Source organism: Rhinolophus sinicus, linkage group LG16, assembly GCF_036562045.2.
Source record: "Rhinolophus sinicus isolate RSC01 linkage group LG16, ASM3656204v1, whole genome shotgun sequence".
Classification (NCBI taxonomy): domain Eukaryota; kingdom Metazoa; phylum Chordata; class Mammalia; order Chiroptera; family Rhinolophidae; genus Rhinolophus; species Rhinolophus sinicus.
In genome coordinates this window covers 19,813,361-19,833,897 of record NC_133765.1, presented here as the reverse complement: position 1 = coordinate 19,833,897, position 20,537 = coordinate 19,813,361, and the positions used below count along the sequence as shown (strand labels likewise).

The window sequence follows — 20,537 nt, the reverse complement described above, 5'->3', positions numbered from 1 at the left end:
ATCACGGAAAAGTGTTCTACATCTAGCTAAGAGCCATTTGCTATCTACTTCAGCCATAAAATGTACATGAAGACTCTGCTTTGGGACCTAGAAACTGGTTTGAGCCAAGAGCATCTGAAAAGTCCCCAACGGCCACTGGCACTTCTTGAACACTACCTAGGAAGTTACTGCTAGGCCACTGTATCTCTTAGAACAGGATCTGCAGGCTGTTTTAGTACAAAATCATCACTTAACAATGGATGAGATCCCGTTCTCGCTCAACAACTTCATTTCAAAGATTTTACCTGTAGAAGATCCTCTGGGCCACATAGTGACCAAACAGCCTGTAAGCAGCTACCGTGTTTCCCCCAAAATGAGTCCTACCCCAAAAATAAGCCCCCCTACAGATCGTCAGCCAGACAGACGCATTTAGTACGTTATGACGATGTTCCAGAAGATAACATGACTGTATTTGAATAAATGTACATTAAAAAATAAGACATCCCCTGAAAATACGCCCTAATGCATCTTTTGGAGCAAAAATTAATATAAGACCCAGTCTTATTTTCAGGGAAACACGGTATAAGACCCGGTCTTATTTTTGGGGAAACACAGTAGTAGTATCCAGATCCATGGTCATGTGCAACACTGCTTCAGGGCCAAGAGACACTAGCCGACAGAGCAATAACTTCATCTTTATAAACAGGCAGTGTGACACCTTTACTAACTACAATGCTTATCTCAATAAGCTCTACCCTGGAGAGTGATTGTATGGGTCTGAGGTGGCACCTGAGAATTTGCATTTCTAATATACTCCCAGGTGATCCCAATACTGTCCATCAGTGGACCACTCTGACAAGCATTGAGCTAGAACAAGTACAAGGCTCTCCTGCTCAAAACTATCTCCCCAGACAATCCATCAGTTAGAAATGCATTCCTAACACCTGATATTTACTTTAATCAGCCAACAGAGTGAAATCTGAAGCCTCTCAGAAAAGGATTTTTGTGAAGGAGGGGGGGCTCTGAATAGAGGAGAGCCTAAGCAGCTGGGGGTTGTATCTCCCCCTCCTATCATACATGTTGGACACAAGATAGGAAGGGCAAAGCCAAACTGCCTTCTCTGAGTTGTGCTTCAGCTCCTGGCAGCAGCTATGTAAGATTATCAGAGCCAGTTTGGAAGGCTGCATACCTAAGCTTCCCCCAATAAGTCTGGCCTCTCCAAGTTAGCCTGACATCCCTCCATTAGAGTTCTAATTGTCTCTTCACTGGGGAGAAGACATAAAAAAGAAAGAACCAGAAGAGATGTAAAATAGAGCTTTAAGTCAAAAAGTCAAAGATGATAAAATACTATTGTCCTAATGCAGAGGTTGTAATAAAATGACATCCAAGTTCATCATCATACTTTACAATCTGTTTGAACAGTATTTGTTTCAGTTACATTTGCTCCAACTAATTTTCCAGTCTACTTCTGACAGGCACATTTTGGTCCAGCCCTATCTAATAGCAATACTTCAGGTAAGTGAACACCTACTTCTACAATTTGACAGTCTGGTTTCTTCCTCGCCCTTCTTAGGTTTAAATACAATCTTCTAAAATGTGACTGTGGTGAATTCGAACTACATCTGATGCTTGGGAAGATTTCTAAATTCAGTATCAATCTCGTTTCAGAATGGAAGATAGAAAAATACTTTCCCCCATGTGTTAACAAGAACTTATATTACAGGCGTATCTCAGAAATATTGCAAGTTCACTTCCAGACCGGCGCAAAAAAGCAAGTCGTAATCTTTTTGAAGGATCTTGCCTTCAATTTATAAAAAACGCAACATCTGTGAAGCGCAATAAATCAAGATATATGCCTTTATTCGATATTACTAATTCTATTGATTTACTTGTAAAATGAGGTTGCTTTTATTCCTCCTGTTGAATGTGTTAAATGAGGCCCTGAGGTAACAAAGTATGACACCTCAGTCAAGATTCCTAGTCTTAGAGTAAATTAAGTCTTTTCCCAAAATGCTATAGGGCTTAGTGATTCTATCACACCATTTAATCCTTAACTGCTTTGACAGTTCCCTCAAGATTGAGTTATTGTTCTCTAATCATCTGTAGAGTTCTAATTGTCTCTCCAATTAGCCACTAAGTTCTCTAATGAGAATCTAGCAAAGCCCCAATTTCATCCTCTCGGGACACTTACTCCTAAAGCACAACAGGAGTAGCACTGAGAACTGAATAAATGCACACTGGGTCTTTTTTCATTTAAACTGAAATCCAAGTGTTCTTCCGCATTTGAGTGTGAAGGACTACATTTCCTTGCTGAAATTCACCCACTAAAGGTGGAAGGAGGAGACAGAGATGATCTTTTTTAAAAAGTTTCTTCCAAATAGACTTGGCTATGATGATTTGTCCTTTTGATGTCACCTGAAATAGAGAGGCTCATTCTCTGCTTTGCCATCGTGCAATGATTAAAATAGCCGCCATTTCTTTCAGAGGTAGCTGGAATTACTCCTCACTAAAGCACAATGAGATGTAAGATACACATTGGCACCTCCATTTGGCCTGAGACCTCCATCTGGCCCGAGGGCTTAGTAACCATCTTCTGCTATGCCTCTTTTTCCTGTTTCTTCTAAAATTAAAGGGAGTCATTTTCACCACTTTGGCAGAGCCGTTTGGACAGAAGACTTTCAGAATTTAAGCAATACAGTTGACTTTTAGCTGTTCTCAGTATATACTTTGTTCCAGTATATCAGAAACTCGGGAGAAATTCATCATACCTGGGGAGATTCTTCACAATTTTATGATATTGGAGGTTCTGAGAATTATTTCTTGGTTGTGTGCTTGTTTCCATTTATCAAATAGGTCTATGAAGAAGAGGGGTTATTTGATAACTGTATATTCCCACAAAAACACTCAAGTCTTCTCAGAAGCTACTCAATGTTATTCAAAATATTACCTCAAGCCTTTCAGAATACTTCAGAAAAGGTTTCTCAGAAAAACAGATCCCGCATCCAAATTAAATTTAAAAGCTATCTTTCTCTATTCTGCTTCCAGATTTTCAGCATTCAAATGACCAAAAAAGAAAAAAGTGGTGGTAAAAATATTGAATAGGCAGAAAGCAAACTATTTAAAAAAATAAAAAAAGGCCAATGATAACGACTAAGAATTCTTCCACTGTTGCACCCACTCTAGGGGGGGAACAAACAAACAAACAAAAGGCTCTTACTCCTAAACAACAGAGCCAATTAAATAAGCAAAGCAGCCCTTCTTCCTACCTGACACCTCTGTCTGAGAATATCTTCTCTGCAGGCCTCAAGGGCAACCCAGTTACCCAGCTGTTTTATGCAACTGACACCACCATCTCTCCAAGTTGGGACTGGGCCTCACCAAGGTTGCAGAAGGAGAAACTGGCCTCCAACAAGATCTCTCTTTGGCTGCAGGTACCACAAACCTGGTCACCTGCTAACTCCAACCAGTAAAATCACCAATAGCTAATCATCACACTCCCTGCTACTCTACTTCATATCTCCATAAATCTCCTTGTGGCTATTTTAATAGATCTATAAATCTGGGCACCCCACGTTAGTTTCTTTACCCCAATGTTCTCGGTTTCTATTAATGCCTAACCAGGTCTGCCCTGTTTCTACCTAAGACTGAGAGTAATTATGCCATCTCCCCAGGCTCCAGGACCAGTTATTTCCCACTCATTTCTTCTTAGGCATAGCAATAAAATACATGAAAAGGAACTGGGCATAGAAGAAAGAACAGATGTCTATCTTACCTGCATAAATATCTATTCTGGTGGCATCAGCATCTCTGCAAAATTAAAAGAAACAAAATCAAGAACCAATTGAGAACATGAAATGTCAACTATGAAAATGCATAGTATTTTGAGTGGAATGGATACTATTTTGAGTCTATTTTCAGGAAGTCATATAGAAATTCTGTATAAAGCCGTATTTTACACTTGGCAACACAATTTCCCTTGTATGTCTGTGAAACTCCTCTGGAGCTCCAAATTATTCAAAATAATCACATAAGACATAAGGACTGAATATATATATATATATATATATATATATATATATATATACACACACACACACACACACACATATATATACACACACACACACACACATTGTTTGTTTTTTTAAGGAGAGCACAGCTCACAGTGGCCCATGCGGGGATTGAACCGGCAACCTTGGTGCTACCAGCAACATGCTCTAACCAACTGAGCTAACCAGCCACCCCTGAATATATATTCTTAAATACAAATTTCATAGTAAAAACATCTAAAAGATAAATAAAAACGTTCCCCTTTAGATACTAAGAAATGACTCAAATCTGTGTTTTTCTCAATTGATCACAATCACAAAAAATGTTCCAATAACTTGTCCATTTTTCCATCTCACCAAGATATTGAGAAAAAAGGAAAACAATAACCTGCCACAGAGCCAATGAAAAAATCAGGTCTTACAGTATACACACTATAATTAGCAGACCAATTCACAGGCCTATAACCTTATCCTCCCTAACCTTGAAAGGAAGTGGAGGCACCCCATTAGACTCTAGCCACTAGCTAAAATACAACTTCAGTTATCAATAAAGGCTTCCGTAAAGGCCTGGAAGTAACCTAGTCCAATTTTGCCAACTGAAGGCAAGGAAAATAAGGCACAGAATATTTCATTGGTTTTAAATGCAAAAAATCCACTCAAATCCATATAGCTGTACATGTACCTATTCCCAAAAATATTTTTTTAAAATTTCAAATATGAAAGGTTGGCAAAATGTTCATGGAAGAAGGAACACATACTCCCAGGAACCTCCACCTCACCATATGATATACAAAAAAGCAGTCTGCTACAGCACACCATGGTCTCACTAAGCTAATAAGTGGCAAATCCAAGCATAGTTCCATTAGGCTACAACATTTTAAAATATAAAAATTATGAGTCAACCAGGATTGAAACAAAACTGGGAGTTTTCTGGTTAAATAACTTGTAAACTAGCATACTTCCATGAATAGTCCTGTGAATAATAATAAAAATAATAACAGTATAGGTTTATAGTATAGGTAGACAGAAAATTATCAGCAAGCTCATTAGCTGGGGATCTGTTTAGAAAGTATTTCTACTGTCAACTCTTAGCCTCTTCATTAGTCATCAATACCTGGTCAATAAACAATGTCAGGATTGTATGTTTGCATTCAGAAAAAAGACTAAGACAATATTTTCATAATATAATTATAAACAGAATCTCGATTTGGATTTTGCTATTTGTTTATATCTGAATCAACCTAATCTTCTTTTCAGTCTTGCACAGTAACATTTATAGGTTTCCATCACTAAGAACTCAGTATAACAACAGTGCTAAAGAATGATTTCTTCCAAGCACAGCTGCTAACAATGGAAGATACTTTGATCAACTGCAGTCATCTGACACAGAACGCTGGCATAATTTTAAAGACATTAGATGGTGTACTCTCCTGGTAACACAAATTAAATCAGAGATTGTCCCATTAATCTGATTCCTAAGTTTCTATCTTAATTCCCTGCATTTCACTACAATTATCTTGCTCTAATACACAAGTGAAGGTAGCTTTGGAGGTTATAAGTTCATTATTTCGTTCACAGAGCAATGAACAAATTAAAGTTAACCAAGTGGAAATACCAACTAATGTGCTATTAAAAACACTTTGTTGGTAAGAGGTCTCTTAGGAGTGAGTTGTAGCTGTTACAGAATTGCCTTCCTCCCAAGTCTTCAGAGAGCAAAGGTTGCAACAACCCAAAAAGTTTTCAAACACAGACTGCATACCTAAAGACTACCTACCTTGCATTATCAACCAGTTCTGCAAGAGCACCAAACAAAAATTCATGTGTAGTTCTGAAATGATAAATACTAAGAGTCAGCAAAAGAATTACAGAATTGAACTATGACTCCTAATAAAAAGTCAAGGTTATAAAATATTAAGTTTTTAGAAAAAAATTTTAAAATTGCCACTTGCATTGTCGATTTACACTATTGAAATTGAAACTTCACCATTAGCTCACTAATCCCCCTCAAGTATTAATCTATCAAGTCCTGCTATCGATGCAGAAACATTTATCTTTACTATGTTGAGTAGAGAAATCCACTCCAAAGCATTAAGATTCCTATGTGTACTATTGCTAAAGCAGTGTTTTTCACTCCTCATATTGTGCCTAAATGCCTGTATTTTATTTTTCATTGTCTTAACTAGCTGTCAGTTTCTGCATATCTCTAAGCATGTTCAATGGACAGCTTGTTAGCATTTTGCTTTCCAATACCTGTGTATCATCTATTGGTGAAAGAAGAAAACCCATTCATTTTGTGCAATTTATAAGCAAAAATATTCCACTTCAAAGTGGGGAGGAGCGAATAATTAATTTTTTGACTTTCTCTGATTCTGGCTAAAAACAGAACTTCCTCTACATCGAAGAAAGGAATCCAAGACCCTCTTGAACAATTCCGTCTAGAAGGACAAGAGCCATGTGTGGTCTCCTAAGGCCCCTGTGAAAGTTAACCCAATGGTAATCTCCTCCTCTGAGAGGATGCTCAAAATTTGGGTTGTGTAAGTACACAATTACCATGTTATGTAGAACTCAATAAAGTGATATTTATGCATAAGATTTATCCTTACAATTCTTTTTCCATTCACACGCTTTAATTTTTGCTATATCCCATAACTGTCCTCAATAGATATAGAAGTAGGAGGTGTCCACCTAGAACCACCTAGAAACCTTGACTTTTGATTAAGGAGAATATAAAATCATTAACCCACATAATGCATTACCATCAAGTTTTCAAAAATAATCAAATTATTCCAGATGATTCAGCCAATAAACTGAAAATTCCTAAAAATTTAGAATGAAATGTACCAATATTAAATAACCAGTGTCTAGGATATCTGATCACTTACTATATTGTTTAAAACAAACTGTAAAATGTTTGTGAAATAAATACCCAAAACTGAACTGTCTAGGAACATGGGTTTTCCTCAAATAAATATGCAAATTTTGAATGAAAACTATCAGTTCTTGGAAATTTAAGAACTTTTCTCCATGAGATCAGTGAATATATGTTGCTAATGCAAAGGTGGCATCAATAAATAAGTTTTAACAAAAAGTTTAAAAAAGTTAACAAAATTTATCTTCAATTCAGCTGGAAAACAGAGCTCAAATTCTTCTGACCAAAATCCAATTCTTAATTATTTTACACGGGAAAAAAAATAATTTCAGAGAAAAATCTACATAAAACATCCATAAGTTTAATTATTAAAAAATATTTGTCTATAGTATCATATTAAATTCTTCAAATTATCAACTGAAATATAAAAGTATTCTGTAGATTACTCCAGTAAAAAAAAAGGCGGGGAGAAATAAGCTAGAAAATTAAGGTGATTTGCTGAAGGTAATATATTAAAAATAAATTTAACATTTGTTCTCAAGCTTTCAACCAGTCATTTTCCAGACTTACAAGTGACTTAGAAACTTGCAGTGAATCAGTTTTCTACTCTAAAATTGTTATATAAAAATATAAAATAAATTCTGTTGCAATATTTCATTTAAATAAGAATTTGTACTTTAAGTCAAGGAATCTCAGAAGTCAGTGAATCTCAGAAATATAGCTCCTAGGAAAAAACAAGAACACAACCATAATAAGAATGAGATTACAACTTGGAAGCAGAAATCTTTGGAATAAATCAAACAATGAAGTATCTGGCCTTTGGTGGTGAGAATGGTGAATATGAATAATCTGGACAACTAATTCTGACAACCCTTTGCCATCGGGGCAAAGAAATGAAAATATAGAAATAGCAATTCCTTCTCAGCAATACATATTTCTGATCACTTCATATGAAAATATGAGACATTTTGAATTCAATAGGAAGATCTCAAAAGGGCAAGCACAAAGCACCTCTGGCTAGGTTTTCACTACTTTCTAAACAAGGTTTAGAACTGTGCGTTGCACATTTTGAAGAAAACATTCCGAATGGTCTTCCTTGTTCCACACATACGTATTTCAGATAAGTTAACAGATATCTTTAAAATGTAACTAAGGTATTTCCTTAGTAAATGAAGGAAAAATTGTACTGACACATCATAAAAGGAGCCTTTTGTGACAACTGTTGAGTTCAGAGACATTTGGAATCTTCTCCAGACCTCCAACTGATTAATGATGGATCCTACTAACAAATGTTAAAACCAGAGTTCCAAGTATCCCTTAAAATGAAAGAACCAAAAACATACCAACTGCATAAGTCCTCTCTTTTTTTCAAATATAATATTCAAAGAGGTACTCATTTCTAGCTACTAGTATTTGAAGACAGAGATATTTGATAACTATCAAAGGAAATTCTTCTCTTCACAGACCTAAAGATTCCTTGCATGTGATCCAAGAAAGACCAACCATCTGGAAAAAGACAAAAATTTTTTAACAAACTCTCCCTTTCTACTGATTGAGGCTTTTATACCATTTGTTCCACAATTAAAATAGTTTTGCAGCTCAGCGTTTCCAGTAACAAATTCACGTGTAAATCTACTCACTAAGTAAGGAAAATGGTCTCCCTATTTATATTCAGCCTGAATTTAAACTGGCTGAGTTCTTGGATATGCTGACAATAGTTCATCTCCCTAATTGCCAGAAAATATAAAGCTGAGAAATTCTAGAGCAACCATTTTACATTCGAATGGCTTTAATATATTTAGAGTGTGAACCTACATTTCAACAGAATTGTCCTAAGAAATATTGTCGCTAGAGTTGACAGGTTCTTCTCTATTCATTTCAAATGATAAAACAACCCAAAAATGTCATATGGCCAAGATAAGAAGTTATTAAATGTACCAACAGGAACAGACATAGAAAGCAGGCATCATACATTTAAGCACCCTGCTCTATCAGACCACTTAGCAGTACTGCAAACAGAGTGATTTAAGATATGATCTTATGTCAAAGGAATATCACTACCACCACATCTAGATTGCTCATGAACTTTTACTATCAGTCACAAAACCTGGCACAAAAGAGCAGTAACAGCATAAAACTCTTTTTATTTAAAAACCCCAACTTTTACCATCTTATATTAGCAACATCCAGACTTTCATGTTATCGTGGGAATTTCCTAGGCCTGCTTTAAATCTTAAAGCTCCATCAGTAGTTACCACTGACCTAATACAACCAAAAAAAAGTTTAATTCAAGACAGATGCTTACTATCTCTAACAGATGCTCTAGAATTTACTAAGAATTTATCTGCCTAATGACTAGCACCAAACAGCAAATTGCTACCACACTGACCAACTTTTGGTTTATATAAGCTAGTATTATAAATAGAATAATAATCACCATCTATTCAACGTTTGTACCATGTATTTATTTTACATAATACTTAGAAACAAATCAGTCCCATTTTATAGATGAAGAAACTGAGACTCAGAGACATCAACGTGCACAAGGACACAGACAGGAAGCAATCAAATCCAAGTTTGGCAGGTTCCCAAGCCCATGCTCTTTCCACTGCATCACACTGGTTTTCACCCTTCTAGCCTGGGCTCTGTTTTCAAGTCTACATATAATAGAAAGTAAGGAAAGGGCCCCTTCTTTCATAAGTTCAGAATAAGGCCATATTGTAGATGTCAGACACCATAAAATGATCTTGTTTTAAAAATTAAATCAAAGGAGAAGGCGCTGTAAGAAAAATTTTCACTTCTCTGAAGGTGATACTGCACCACTTAACACAGAGACATCTACCTTCATTAAGGGTAACAAACCACATCTTAAGAAAATTGAAAATTTTGTTTCCTCTAGAATTTCCAGTCAGGTCATCATCACATGAAAGAAATCTCTTGAAATTGGTTACAAACCAGAAACTTATCTTGGTGTTCTAGGATTCATATTTTCATCTGTCACAACTGGACACATTCAAAAGTAGACAAATTCAGAAGTGTGATCCAGATAAGAAATTCCAAAGCTTCCAAAGTGATACATGCAGCCTTTCAATGTCCATGCAAGCAGGTGGTTCTGGTTCAACATTGGTACATCCAATTCACATAAAATTCTCCAATATTATTATAAACAAGTGATTTAACTAAGGTTCAATTCTTTGCCTTGGCTCTGTCCACCTACTGTTAATAAGCTATAAAATAGCAAAGCAAATAAGCAGAGAAGTATCCCAGGATCTTCAAATTAGATGCTCACAGAAATAAAACTGAAGATTTTTAAAGTGAGAAGTAAACCCTTGCTGTATAGACAAGAAGCCCTTAAAGGTATAACTGACTAAAGTCAGTACTGCCTAATGGTTAAAAGCACTAACCACTATGGCCAGATAAATCTTATAGCAGCTGTGTAACCTTTGGCATAGAACATCTCGCTGACCCTCAAGTTTCCTCGAGTGCAAAATAGGAATAATCCTTGCTCCAGTAGTATTGCTATAAAGATTACTTTCAACCATGTTTAAAACTTTAATTGGCATAAAGCAATTAACTATTGTCATTATTTTACAATCAAAGTCTTTGGGGAAGCTGGAACAAGGGCCCAGTTTCTGAAGTCCCATTCACGGTCTTCCAGTATTATCAAATAGTCCTACCACTACAAATTTAGCCCCATTCCAAAATGCAGAACTGAGACAAGAAAGCACAACCATCTGTGAACACCTAAGTGGCCTTCAACTGCTTGTTCTAAACGTGGCAGTTCAAATATAAAGAATACTGAAGGTTTTGCCCAAGGATATGTTATAAACTAGCTGACTAGCCTTTCGTCAGCAACCTTACCTAACTGAATTTCAGATTCATAATCCATAGCATAAGAAGTCACCTAGGTAACCACTGAAATAACTATCTAAAACACACTAGTTCAGTAATAGGCTTCCTAAAAACAAAAACCAGGCTCTCATAGTTTCGCACTTCATTTAACGTAGAAAAAAAACGTATTTACTTGATAGGAAATATAACAAAACAAAAAAAATTACAGACATTATCACAAAGAAGAATCTCGGGCAATTTAGGGTTTGGGTTCTGGCTTGATTTCTAAGTCCTTTCCCATAAAAGGCTAAAAATTATACTATTACTGGATAAAGAAATCGATATTCTCAGCCCTGAAGGTGGTTCTTCAGGTCTCTGGGCCATTCATTTAGCTGCTCATCACCTCTTCATATACTAAAATGTTAGAATACTTACCATCATCTCAAAACTGACAAATGAATGTTAAAACACTAAGCAGTTACGAACCCAATGGATTACTTCCAAAAGAGTGAGCAAACGGAACAACCCTGAAACATTCCAGACCAACGTGGAGTGATGGTAATCTGTAATCTCTTCATGGACTCAAGAACCATGAATACCGTTATGTGTTCTGAGATTTGCACACACTTTGGAAAAAGACCATCTAAATCATGGGTTTAAACAAGTTGCCATTTCCTGCTTAGCATATGAAAACTATATTGATGGGGGATGAACTCCCAGAGAAGATAAAGCCAATTGTTTGCTTAAAAAAAAGAAAAAAAAAATCTTCTCACAAGTTGTCATTTAAATGTCGTCCTTCTTTTTCCTTGTTAAAAAGAAAACTCTTGCTATAACACAACTGTGTCTGCTTTTGTCTGCTGTCACCAAAGACAAGAATTTACTAGAATAGTCCAACTTTTGGCGATCCAAAGAACAGTACTTGTTGGATTGAAACAACTCACATTGACCTCAAATAACTAGTTTGCATTTGGTCAAATAAATTTTGATGTAATAAATGAAGGTCGTATTCTTCTGCATTAGCAACAAATATTTCACTGATCTCAGTTCTTCCATACAGAGCTCAAGACTCATCCAGTGATACATCCCAAAAAGTGAAAAAGCAGAATTTGCTGGGAAAATGGTTTCCAAACTAACATCAAGGAATGAGTTATCAGTGACCACAGCGGCACCTATAGGATACTTACGAATTTGTGTGCAGATATTCAAAGGTTAGCTGAGCTCGATTCAGACTGCTGTAATTTGTGAAAGCCATGAGTGCAGTAAGCTTCAGTCCTTTAACCAGTAACTGGGAAAAGGAACAGATTTTCCAGGATTCTTTCCAGCAAAAGTTTGGTAAGTGTGCTCCTTCAAGTTACTGCGTATTATCCAAAATATATTCCGAAATACCTAAAACTATAATTGATTTCTCCTTTAAGTATTTATCTTCTCAAAGACTATGATGTAATATTTTGAAAAGAACTACGTCATAAATCTGTAGTCTTAAGGAGCGTCAGTGTAAGTTGCGATAGTTCAATGAGTCGAATGAGGATGATTTTGAAGTAGATGGTACCGGAGTTGGTTTTATTATTGCTCTGTCTTCATTTTCTTCGAGCCCTTTTCTGTTTTTCCAGGAACTTTACCAATCCGGAAACTTACCAACCCGAAAATTTATCAACTTCTGTCATAGAAATGGACAATCACCCATGTCTTCACCACCAATGATCCCAGGATCCTCAAATACACCCCCGACTGGCGACCATGATGTCGATGGAGTGTAATATGGCGTTAGTTCCGGCTTCACCACCTCCCAACTTAAAGATCTTTTAAGCGCCGATGCCGACGGCGATGGCGGATTTCTGTTTTCAGAACCCAGACCAAACCTAGCTTGCTGCCCTGCCCCAATTGCCCCAGGATAGTGGGTCAAATTACTTCACATTGACCCACAAAAATGCATCAGAAATAACCCGTCCAAATCACCTCAGACGGGCCGCGCCCCTCCCCCCACCTCCCTCAGCAGCCTCAGCCTCAGGCCCTTTCCGGGACTCGGTCCCGTGGCCTCCTCCTCACGGTGAGGAGTTAGTCCCAGCTTTCAAGTCCCGGGATCGAGGGCAGTAGCGAACGCACCACCCAACCGGGCGTTGCCCAGCGAGCGCAGCTGCCTTTGTCCCTCCCCACGGAATTGGAACCAAACAACCGCAGGGCGCTCTTGGAACCATGTGCTGCCGCCTCCTCCGCCGCCGCCGCTACCGCCGCCGCCGCCCCCGCGACACCAGCCGCCCGTGCGTCGCACTGAATTAGATGACAGAACTCAGCACCACAAAATTCGGCGTTTAGGGCTACTCCGCTGCCACTCCCGCAGCCGCTACAGCCACCTCAGCCACTGCTTTGTCTCTGCTAGTGCACACGACCCGGTTCGCCTCGCGCACTCCCCGACGCCCCAAGCCCCCGAGGCCTCGGCAGCGCCTTCAGCCAATCACAGAGCCGCAGTTTCCCCTGCCCCCACCATACTGCGACGCCTCCTGATAGGTGCACAGCCTGTCTCCACGTGACCGGATCTTGTTAGCCGGGCCCGCCCCTGTCACGTGAGAGAGCGCGCCTCTCTTCCTGCTTTCCTGACCCTTTCCGCCATTTAAAGAAACAGTACCGGGGGCGGGCCGAGAGACGCAGCCGGGACGGTAGCTGCGGTGCAGACCGGAGGAGCCATCTTGTCTCGTCGCCGGGGAGTCAGGCCCCTAACTCGAAGAAGCCCTGGCGCGCCCTCCCCCCCTCCCCGGTCTGGTAGGGCGAAGGAGCGGGCGCGCGGTCGATCGAGCAATCGGTTGGCGGCTCTTTCTCCTGCTCTGGCATCCAGCTCTTGGGGCGCAGGCCCGGCCGCCGCGGCGCGCGCCCGGTGGCCGTTGGCGCTCGCGCCGCGTCTTTCTTCTCGTACGCAGAACTCGGGCCGCGGCCTATGCGTTTGCGATTCGACGAGGAGTCGTCCGGGTGGTCGGTGGCGGCGGGCAGCTGCTCCGTCCCGCTCCCGGGGAGGCGGCGGCGGGATTTGGCGCGGCCGGGGAGGCGGGGGTGGCCGGGGCCGGCCTGGAGGCCTGGCGCCACCCTTCGGGGCCTGCAAGGACCCAGTTGGAGGGACAGGAGGAGGCTGGGGGATGGTTGGTCGTGGGCTTTCTGCTTTGCCTTTTCCTCCTTATGCCGCCTTAGGGGTTGGGGCTCTGAAGGCAGCTCCGGGGTGGGAAGACAAGCCCCGGAGTCGGAAGAGCTGGGTTTGCTTCCGGGCCTAGCCACCAGCTGGCCGAGTGACCTTAGGCAAGTCATTCTGTAATTTGCGCCTCAGTTTCCTCCTCTGCCTATTGGTGTTTGTGGGATTAGAAGCATTTGTAAACTGTAAAGCGTCAGTGTACGTGAGGGATGATTTTTGTTTGTAATTTTTTCTTGAGTTGTAAGAAAACTTAGCAATCGCCCAATCCTTGGATTTTCAACCTTGGATTGGAGTTGGCGATCCACACAGACTCCCTGAAATAGTATGCAGAAATGTACATTTTAGGGGGATGAGAATCCATCACCAGCAAGATTTCAAAGGGAGATGTCACCCCTCCCCCAAGAGTTAAGAACCACAATTTCTTTATGCTACAGGGAGGAAACTGAGGCCTAGATGTCATTTGGGACCCTTCATGACCAGTTTGAAGCCCCTGATTGAATCCCTGGGATATGTGAGCTGTTTCTGTGCATAATGGATATTTGGCATAACAACGCTCCACTGCTTGGCTTCTATTCTTAGTTCTTTTCTTTCCCTATGGGGTGTCTCAAGGGTGGCTGATGCATATGGTACAATGGCACCCAATATAAAGCAGCTAAAACTAGGAGTATGTGTGTTCTCTAGCATCGAGAAGCCTTTGTAATCATTGGCCCAATAACTTTGTTTTCTGCTGCTTATACTGGTGTCTGACTGTCTTTCTGACTCTTTTAATTGACCATTTTCCACAACCATGTTTGCCACTCTTTACTTGGTCCTATTTTATATTCCTAGTCTGTGTGGTTGGTAGTGAGCGGGCTTATTTTTAAATGGTGCTGCCAAGTCTAGCTAATTAGTGTTGCAGGTGGATTTTTAGCAAGCTGGCTCACTGGCACAGACTAAACTAGGCATGGAATTCCTGAAGATGTTGAGGGTTTGTCTTTATTAATTGAAGGTTAACATTCTCTGAAAAATTTTTTAGAACTTCTCCTGAATCTCAGAATCACTAGATTTGGAAGTGTTTCAAAGCTTAACTTTTTCCTGTACTGCTTTGTTTTCTATTTGCTTGCAAATGTGTTACTAAGATGGCCAAAATGCCAGTTTTTGCTTCTTTGTTAATTGTCAGCTGCTGTTATCAAATTCCAGGCCATTGTCCAGCAAACACTATAGAAATGTTTGAACAGTTGGATTTCAAACATTTTCGTTTTGTGGAGTATTGCTTACCAGTGGTACAGCTCTAAGCAAGCGAACACACACATTTAAGTGTATTTTGTCTGGTTAGGTGTTACCCGGTTCTGCTATTTCATACAATTATCTGGAACAATCAGTTGACTGTTCCCTTTACCTAAAGGGCAGCAACAAATGATCTCATTTCTGTAGACCTGACTGTTTCAGAGAAAAATGTGTTGGTCTTTTAGGTCTTTTATAGTTAAATCTGGATGTACCTCAAAAGACTCTTAAGACTGGTGATAAGATGCTTTCCTCAGCAGAGAGGAGGGGAAAAAACAACTGGAACTCAAAGCTTGAAATTCTGTGACAAAACATGAGATGTCCAGGATAGGTGTTGAAAGGGTTTCACTACAATTTTCTGCACTAGCTGGAGCAGATGCCGTTCAGTGTAGCCACAGTGTGGATTCCAGATTTCCAAGACCTGGACCTGGGACATGGAAGAGCTTATCAGGGTGTGACAGGACTCTGGAGCTGGATATTTTTATTTTTGAATTTTGGGACTGTTGAGTCTTTTCTCAAAGCAAACTCGACAACTGATCAAGCACTGCCACCAGCGCTATTAGTGGGAATTCAAAGACCTGAGTTTCTTCCAGACCCTCAGTGCAAACTCTGGCAACACTCCATCCAAAGTGAACTACGGTACTTGCCATTTTCCAAAATGCCTTATTCTTTACCATCTCTGCATTTCTGTTCATGTTCACTTCTCTACTCTAGAATGCCTTCCTCTGGTCCTTCACCTGTTAAAAGTGCCATATCCTCAATATCCAACTCGATGCTCTCTTCTCCATGAGTCTCTTAACTTTAACCAGAAATAATCTTTTAAAAACTTTGTTATATATTTTTTGTCCATTTTTGCATATAATACCTTATAAAGTAGTTATTTGCATGCTTTTTTAATTTGCTCTCTTGCAGATAACAAGCCTCTTGAAAGCAAGGGCCTTGTCTTAGGAATTTTTGCCCATACATACTACCACATATGATTCATTTAATAGAAAGGAGGAATTCATAGAGCAGGTTATCTCAGACTTATCATTCAGTAAGTGTTTGTTTAATCACTGTATGATTGATTACTAGCTACTTTTGGTTAGGGAAAAAAATCATTAGTTATGGGCAATTACTCTGTTTTTATTATTTTTAAATTGTAAATTCAAAAAGATTTAGGGACTCCTCAAACATAAAGAGAAACTGATATGTTGCATCGGGTATTACTCAAGGATGCAAGGACCAGGGCCTTATTCCCTAGGTACCTTATTCTCTGCCATTCAAGATGGAATCTTGTGAAAATGAAAGTTAAGGACAGCTTATAAATGTACAAGGTGTAAGACTATTTGAGGAAGGCATTAGAAAAGGAAGAAGGGCAATATCTCCTTTGCCTTGGTGTTGGTATGTAAACTTAAATTCAGTTCTTGTGCCTCCTGCGGAGCCACTTCTTTCTTCCCCACCAGCCACTGCCCAGCAGCCTGAATACAATCACATTACTCCCCCAAAGTATGAGACTTAGGGCGGTTCCTACATGCTGATTCTCTGAGACAGTTTGTTCTCAAGAGTCAGGAAACAGTCTTTGCCAGAGAACGTTTTCTGTTCTTCACATCACTGATTGTGAATCATAAGGTGTTTTTTGTTTTGTTTTGTTTTTGTTTTTTTCTTTATTTGTCACCTTCGCAGCCAGGCTTGTCAAGAATTAGTGCCCATAAGGCAGCTGATGTGCTGACAGCAGACCCACCTCAATGTTAAGAGTCCTGTGTTTGTAATTCCATGTATTTGTTATCTTACCTGTTTTGTCCCTGTCCCTTCCAGTCCTATGCTTCCTGATGGCTGAGTGTTTGCCTGGACCTTCCGACCTCCTTCCTTGTACTGTACCACCAGCCTACAGATCTGGTACCTGGATTTTTGCTCATGGTGATTCCTATCACCTTACTACTGAAGAAGACACTATTCCAGTGGACCACTGTGATCTAAGAGGCCTTCAGCCATCATGATGTGGCCTTCACTTCCACTCCTGTCCTGCTCTATCCAGATTGAGCACCATCCTTATAGTAAAGTCAAACTCCTCAAGCCAAATAGCTGAAGCTGTTTTATCACAACAAAAGACCAGTTTGTTCCATGAGTGTGCGTTTTATTTCTTCAGTTAAAGCCTTCAGAGAGAGAGACTAAATTTGGACCAGGGGATTTTTAGTAATCAACGTTGTCTGAAGAATGGCAGCATCCTTTTGAGAATGATGTTGGACCACACCTCACGATCTCAAATGTTTGAAGTTCATGAAATGTCTAGGATCCCATCCAGGTCACTGGACGCTATTCTTTTTCCACCTCAAATCTGTATGTAGTAGCCTACTGAATGAGAAAGCAGATATTCTGACCCATTGGGACTAAAACAAAGGCACAGTGAAGTCCTCATAGCATCTTCTTTGGGATTACTCAGGAACCAGAACTTTTCACACAAATGTAAGAAATTTTACCAAGGAATCCCTTTACCTTACAGCATCATACAAAGCTCCAATCAGATTCCAGAAAAGGCCTCTTGAGACATCCAGGTAGAACCTATATGATAATCCCTTATGTTTATATTGCACTACAGTTTCAAAGCACTTTTACATGCATTAATCTAAATTACCAAAATAACAATAAGATATAATCCCTTTTTTGCAAACGAGAAAATGGAATTTGAAAGGTTATGCAAGGTGACAGCTACAAAGTAGAAGAAGCCAGGCCTTCTGACTCCCAGTCCAGTCCTCTCCTTGGAATTAATTTAGCCTCTACTTTACCCAAAGTGTTAAAATGACTAGAGATTGAGAACCCCAGAAACAGTTTCCAACTTCCTAATCTGGTGTCCTCAGGCAGTCAGACGTCATAAATGTAGTTTTTTGATAGCTTCACCTAGACCAGAACTCCATGGTAACACCCGTGACATTTAGGAGCAGACTGTCATGGTGGTAGATTATCCAGTCAACAAGGCACATGTTCATCTGACAACAAGACTACCCAACATGAAACACAAAGCTCCTTTTAGATCCTCTGTCCATCTTCGTGGTCTTCCCAAAGGTGGCCCTAATTGATTGGGGAATCCCTGTTCATGTCATGTCCTTGTGGGATTTTTTTGTTGTTGTTTTTAAAGTCTTATTAATACTCTACAGCACCCAAGGTCTTATCTATGATCCTTTATCCCCAAAGTAATATTTATACAAAATGAGCCATCCATTTTTTTAGAGTACTGTTCACATATGTGTGTATTTATATACATGATATATGCATATATATCACATAGAGAGCTTCTATAGCACAGTAAGGTAAAAATACTGTAAAAGTCCCCTCCCTGATTCATAATGCAATGTAATAAATAGCACCTCAGAAGGCTTGCAGCAAAAAAACTATTATTTAGCTGTTTAGCCCAGTATGTTCTAAGTTTAATAAAGCCAGAATGTTATTTTTGCAGCATTCCTTTTAATGGAATGGGGAAACTGCTTTAGAGCAGTATAGCCAGTGCTTCCTGAATGCCAACAGATTGCCCTAGAGACCCAGGAATAAACTGCATCTTTAAAACCCCACTTTTTCTTGTCAATAGCTGCTTTGAATTAGTGTGTATCATGAGAGTCTTTTATCTTGGTCATTACCTTTATTTTCTGTCAAAGGAACCTCTAAAAGATTTGTGGTGGGGATACATGGGAGGGGAATGGGAAAAGTTAATTCTGCCCCCAAATTGGATGAATTCCATGACATTTAGCAATGTGCTTCTCTGCCCCTAGAACTGTGCTATAAACCTAGTTCTCAGGTGGGTGAGAAGATTGGGAAGGGAAGAGAGGAAGAGGATGAAGAAAGTGGGGAGGAGGGGTGAGACATCGATAATTTAGAATTGAGTTATTGCCCATTGAGATCTTATCAATGCTTGAGAAGTCATCCAGCCATGGACTTCTTTGAATAATAATTAGAAAGTATTAAGAAATTAATGTAGTTTGCAGCTGTATGCTGACTGCAAAAACTCCTGTGCTATTGTCACTTAAAACAAATAGCTGTGTTCTCTGATAGTGATTTACAAGCCAAATTTCAGGCAATCAGAATTTATAGCAGACTAGAATATTATTTTCATAATTTTATAATGTGGCCCACTGTAGGGGAAGAATGAATAGGAAAACACCTTGGTTTACCAAAGGCTTTGCTCACACAGTTTCTGGTTTCTGTGACCCATTTTTTGTATTTCAGCATTTTGTGAACAACTTATTCTTAGATCATTGGTTTTCGAAAGGCTTTGTGGCCATGAAGCCCCTTGAATGAAAACTATGGAAGCCCAAAGTAAAACTGAAGCTGCTCTGGATGAAGCAGGACGGGGGGTTGTGACATCTGCCACAAGCATCTTTACCACCATCGTGACACCTAAGAAGACTTCTTTACAACACCTAGAGTTCTTCAGAACAGTTTGAAACCACTGCTGTAGACAACAGTATGTTGAACTGGAATGGCATTCTGATCTGTACCTCTACCCAACAGTCTATGTTCAGTTGGTGCTGAATATTCTTATGAATACTTACTGTGGGCAAACTCAGAAAAGTGCAAGAAGACGGGCACATCTTTGCCCCCCAGAGTAGTCATATGGGCCCAAAGTGGTATCAAATGGACCTAGATTAACAATTAACAGCCCACTGCCCCCAGGTGAACTTCCAGTGATTCCTGGAATTGGATATAGACAGTAATTAATATATACCCTACACTGACAAACCCCATTACCCAAGTTCTTTTACAAACACCAGATGCTCTAGTGGTACTTGAAATACGTGATTTTGAAATCTTGATCCTCCTTGGAATCACCAGGTATTGAAGCTGATGCCTCATTGAGGCCATAGTAGACCGACGTGTATATTGGACCTCCCATCATCAACCATGGTACTCTACTTGATGTGCAAGGGATAACCATGAACTATGAAAGCAAAATTCAAATACTGGCAACATTACCTAAAAGGATACCTGGTTATCACTCATTCTCAAACTACAAGTCACTATGTCTCAACCAGTAAAGTTACACTGCTGCTTGGTTTTTATTCACTAACTGATATTTCCAGGATAAATGAGCTAATATCCTTTAAAAAGCTAAAACAATACCTCCATCACTGGCATATCTGCCTGGCATATTCTGCTCTAAAATTATGAATACTCAACTCTAACTACATGTAACATCTGATCCACAAGAGACAATCTTTGGATATCTTTTCTCATGTATGTGATTTAAAATGTGGCTATTTGAAAATTTTTCTTCTAGCCAATGAGGATTTTTTTTAATGGTCTTTTGATGTCTGGTACCATCAACTGTAGGTGTTAGGGATATTTGGAGGTAGGCCTTCTGACCAAGCCATGAGAGCTTACTTAGTGGGAATCTCAAATT

The 20,537-nt window shown here is 39.5% G+C and overlaps 1 protein-coding gene and 1 long non-coding RNA gene across 7 annotated transcripts in view; one reads left to right on the top strand and one right to left on the bottom strand.

Annotated features, from left to right (window-relative positions):
* Positions 1-13,136, bottom strand: part of MORC2 (MORC family CW-type zinc finger 2) — a 38,795-nt gene extending 25,659 nt beyond the window's left edge. For 5 of the 6 annotated variants that reach the window (XM_019754256.2, XM_074321560.1, XM_074321562.1 and 2 more), the window contains exons 1-3: positions 11,913-12,130; positions 5,803-5,856; positions 3,752-3,786 (exon numbers count right to left, since the gene is read on the bottom strand). In XM_019754256.2, the coding sequence (XP_019609815.2) occupies positions 3,752-3,786; positions 5,803-5,856; positions 11,913-11,980 (157 nt within the window). In that variant the 5' untranslated portion in view covers positions 11,981-12,130. Of the gene's footprint in view, positions 1-3,751; positions 3,787-5,802; positions 5,857-11,912 lie in introns of all 6 variants that reach the window. The other variant, XM_019754257.2, reaches the window with a different exon arrangement.
* On the top strand, positions 12,922-17,273 carry LOC109459630 (taurine up-regulated 1 protein). Its single transcript, XR_002139426.2, has 4 exons — positions 12,922-12,986; positions 13,067-13,233; positions 13,442-15,805; positions 16,964-17,273. It is a non-coding gene; the product is annotated as a taurine up-regulated 1 protein (long non-coding RNA).
* Positions 17,274-20,537: the final 3,264 nt, after the last annotated feature.